At 42.5% G+C, this 3,951-nt stretch overlaps 1 protein-coding gene across 3 annotated transcripts in view; it reads right to left on the bottom strand.

The window, feature by feature from the left end:
• LOC308094425 (rho GTPase-activating protein 29-like) overlaps positions 1 to 2,899 on the bottom strand; it is a 58,979-nt gene extending 56,080 nt beyond the window's left edge. The window contains exons 1-2 of one of the 3 annotated variants that reach the window (XM_080441070.1): positions 2,769 to 2,899; positions 1,662 to 2,121 (exon numbers count right to left, since the gene is read on the bottom strand). In XM_080441070.1, coding sequence (XP_080297196.1) covers positions 1,662 to 1,965 — 304 coding nt within the window. In that variant the 5' untranslated portion in view covers positions 1,966 to 2,121; positions 2,769 to 2,899. Of the gene's footprint in view, positions 1 to 1,661; positions 2,125 to 2,768 lie in introns of all 3 variants that reach the window. The other 2 variants (XM_080441072.1, XM_080441071.1) reach the window with 2 other exon arrangements.
• Between the last annotated feature and the right edge of the window lie 1,052 nt (positions 2,900 to 3,951).

Here is a 3,951-nt window from a genome sequence, read left to right as displayed (position 1 = left end):
AAGGTGTTTCAAGAGCCATCACAAAAAGGCCAATATTTACCAAAAAAAACAATAGTGACAAAGGACACATACGTCAAAAAGGGCTGGTATGGTGTATGGTCCTTTAATTAACCACAAAATGCCATGCATCCTCAGTAAGACAACATCAGATTCTCAGGGACAAAAAAAAATCACTATTGAGCCCAAGTGTCATTGAGAGATCAACAACATGTGGATTGTGGATTGTATAACATGTCATCTGGATGACAAATAGCTGGGAGATATTACGAGAGCATATTACGAGATGATTCCACACCAGCCCAACTCAAAAACAAGCCGCTGTTCATAGGGAGGCAAATAAGCGGAATGCTTCAGTGACGGCTCTGAGCAACACTCAGCACGACACAAGACATGGATTATTCACAGAGGGTCCACTCCTCCAGCCCGAGGAATGGGCAAAACAACTCGCTCACTCTCATTCCTAGACTTGTGTGTGTGTGTGTGTGTGTGTGTGTGTGTGTGTGTGTGTGTGTGTGTGTGTGTGTGTGTGTGTGTGTGTGTGTGTGTGTGTGTGTGTGTGCGCGCGCGTGCATTCCCACACTTACGTAGATCTGAAGTGCATGTGTGTATGTGCAAAAAACATACACTAAAATCACATTAAGTATCATTGGACAATACTTACATAGTACCTTCCTACATGTGTACCGCTGTGTCAGACACAGACACTTTATGTATGTATTTTGTTGTATTTTGTATGTATTTTGTTGTTTTCTTGTGTCATGTCAAATGTGTGTACTGTTATATGTTGCATACATGGCTGTTGGGTCGCAAGACAAATTTCAGTGCAAACTGACAATAAAGTATTATCGTATATCGTATATCGTATCGTGTGTGTGTGTGTGTGTGTGTGTGTGTGTGTGTGTGTGTGTGTGCGCGCATGTGCAAAAAACATACACTAAAATCACATTAAGTATCATTGGACAATACTTACATTGTACCTTCCTACATGTGTACCGCTGTGTCAGACAGTGGCCAAAGGTGCCAAACAGACTGAATTGTGTTTGTGTTTATGTTTGTGCCATCTTGCCGTACCCACTGATAGATGCAGACTGCAACATGACAACAGAGGTATAACAAAGAACAGAGACTTGGCATACTTTGCCCCTCTGTTGTGTGACGTTATCTCATTTGGTCTTGTGTTTCACACCTGCAACTTGCCTTTGTGTGGTGTTTGGTCTATGCATGATGACCTGCTGCAACACCTTTGAGTCAACAAACCGCAGTGACCACCAACCAACCACCTTGAACTCCATAATGCAGCTCTTCACAGTACAATCCTTAATGTATTTACATGTAACTCTCTGAGACTCAAACGAGAGTCTAGAAATGGAACAAATGGACCATTAACCACTTAAACCCCAGCATCCATATTGTGGAGAAAGCTTTTGCAGAAAATAGCAGATCGACGCACTGCGATGCTTTGTGAGCTTGTAGATCGGCTATTTTCAGAACAAAGCATTCCCCACAATGACAGAAAACAGAATCACTAGTACTAGAAATACACCAGTATAGAGCCCTGAGGGATTCCGCTCCCCATATGGGATTTAAGTGGTTAAGGGTCCATTTTGTTCAATTTCTAGACTCTCAAGTCAAGAGTTAAATCAACTCTGTGAAAATCTCACCTTTGAAGGCATCCTTGAGGTTGAGCAGCACGTCAGCGAACTGGCGCACGTCGTTGACCAGCTGCATCACGTAGTCCGGGTCCACCCCGGGGACCCCCCCGACCAGGTGAGCCTCCAGCCCCATGCTGCTCAGGGGGTTGGACTTCTTGGAGCTGCGGCCCATGTCCCACGTCTTGGTGGAGCCGGCCGACAGGGATTGGGATCCGGTGTGATGGGCGGAGGAGGAGAAGTGTCGTGGCCGTGGTGGCGGACCACCACTACTACTACCACCAGCACCAGCACCGCTGCTGCTCTTCCGTAACATCCCAGCGGAGGACGGTGGTCCCGGGACACCGGGCACACCGCACCGGGCCACTCCGGCCGGCCGGAGAGTGGTGGTGCTCCTCCGGGAGAGCTAGAGATCACTCTCCCCCCCAGCAGCTCCCCGGACGATCCACACTAGTAGAGGTGCAAAGAGTGACTGCTGGGGCGGTCAGGAGGAATCAAAACAAAACGGAACAAACACTCAAGACAACATAGATTCTTTAAAAGAAATCTGCAAATAAGTCGTTATTATCGTAAATAGCCGATCTACATAGTAGTACAATCTATGTTGATCTGCTATTGTTTGGCTTAAGTTCTCTTCAGAATAGGGATAATAGGGTTCAAGTGGTTAATGTAAAAAAAAAGAAAAAATCAATCAAACTCAGATTTGGCGGCCCCCCTGTCGTAACTCTGAGGACCCCTCTAGGGATCCCGGACCCCCCTGTTGAAGACCCATGATGTGATAGGCTACTAAAGTTCTACAATAAAGTACAAACCTGTAATAACTATAGAGATACACCTTTAACTATTCAAATACACGCGAGGATTATGGAAGCTCCAAAACAACGATGAAAGCTGTAAGTCTAAATCAGTGTCAGTTATCTTTCTCTCCATGATAAGTGATGTGGAGCCCCGGAGGAACCGGTAAGTTCTAAACCGTGCAGCCGGTCTACAGTGACGTTACTACGGCGTCGTTCAGTCAACTCGACCCGCTGGCATTTCATTTGACTGGAGCTAATGAAAAATAACACTAAAAACAACAATAAAAGACAAAACATAGAAATAAAAACACACACTACACACCTGCTTGGCAGCTTGCTGACATAGTGAGGAAAATACTTGACGAGAGTTTTTAGTTGAATATATCCAGTTTGAGAGGAAGTTTGTTCAGAAAGAACCCAAACAAAAGCAGAAAAAAAGCCTCGCCTCCTTCGCTGTGTTTGAAGAAACTGTAACGACAGACAGACTGAAGAGCCACGAGCCGTTTACTATTCCGTTGTGTCACGTGACGGTCTCAGACGCTTCCTGGTTGGTTGGCCGGTCGCCTCGAGCGCTCGAGCCTGATTTATATATATTCCGTTGGTACGACGGTGACGCTAGCCCCCCAAAAAAGAACAGATCTGCAACCAAGCCAATGACGCATCACATATTGAGGAATATCTTCGCCTCACGCATGAAAGCTTCAGAGCAGTTTTTATAAAACATGAAATAAAATATGTTTTAAATTCAATTTAATTGTATTTATTATAATTATAATAATAAATAATAAAACATACATTATTTATTTTAATAATAAGTACCACAATTAAATGAATTTCATTCAATTATTGAATGAAATTCATTTCATTGTGGTACTCATATGTTTTACTTTAGTGAAAGTATCAATACTGCAGTGTAGAAACACTCTGTAAAGTAAAATTCCAGTATTCAAAATGTACTTGAGTAAAAGTACAAAAATATTGGCATCAAAATATAGGCCTACTTAAAGTACCAAAAGTAAAAGTACTCGTTGTGCAAAATGTCCCATTTCAAGTTCAAAATGTAAAAACAGTAAACACGTTTTGAAAATAGCAGATCTACAAGCTCACTATGCCTCTCACATGGCAAAGGCATTGTGAACTTGTAGATCGGCTATTTTCAAATAGCCGAAGTACAGGGCTGAAGTGGTTAATGTACGTTTTGTGATAATAATCTAAATATGCAAAGTAACTAGTAGTAACTAAAGCTGTCAAATAATTGTAGTGGAGTAAAAAGTACAATACTTGCCTCTGAGATGTAGTGGAGTAGAAGTAAAAGTTGGAAATACCGAAGAAAGTAAAAACACCTAAAAAAATTAATTAAGTACAGTACTTGAGTAAATGTACTTAGTTACTTTACACCCCTGTGTATCTCCCTCCTCCCCTGGAACGCACGCACGGTTTCCTTTGCTTGAATAATTACTAAATACTGAATGAATAAATAAATACACCAGAAAGGTCCCAAGTCA

Source organism: Gymnoscopelus braueri (genome assembly GCF_963280865.1).
Source record: "Gymnoscopelus braueri genome assembly, chromosome: 10".
Classification (NCBI taxonomy): domain Eukaryota; kingdom Metazoa; phylum Chordata; class Actinopteri; order Myctophiformes; family Myctophidae; genus Gymnoscopelus; species Gymnoscopelus braueri.
Note: the sequence above shows the minus strand (reverse complement) of the source record. Positions and strands in the feature narration are given on the sequence as shown.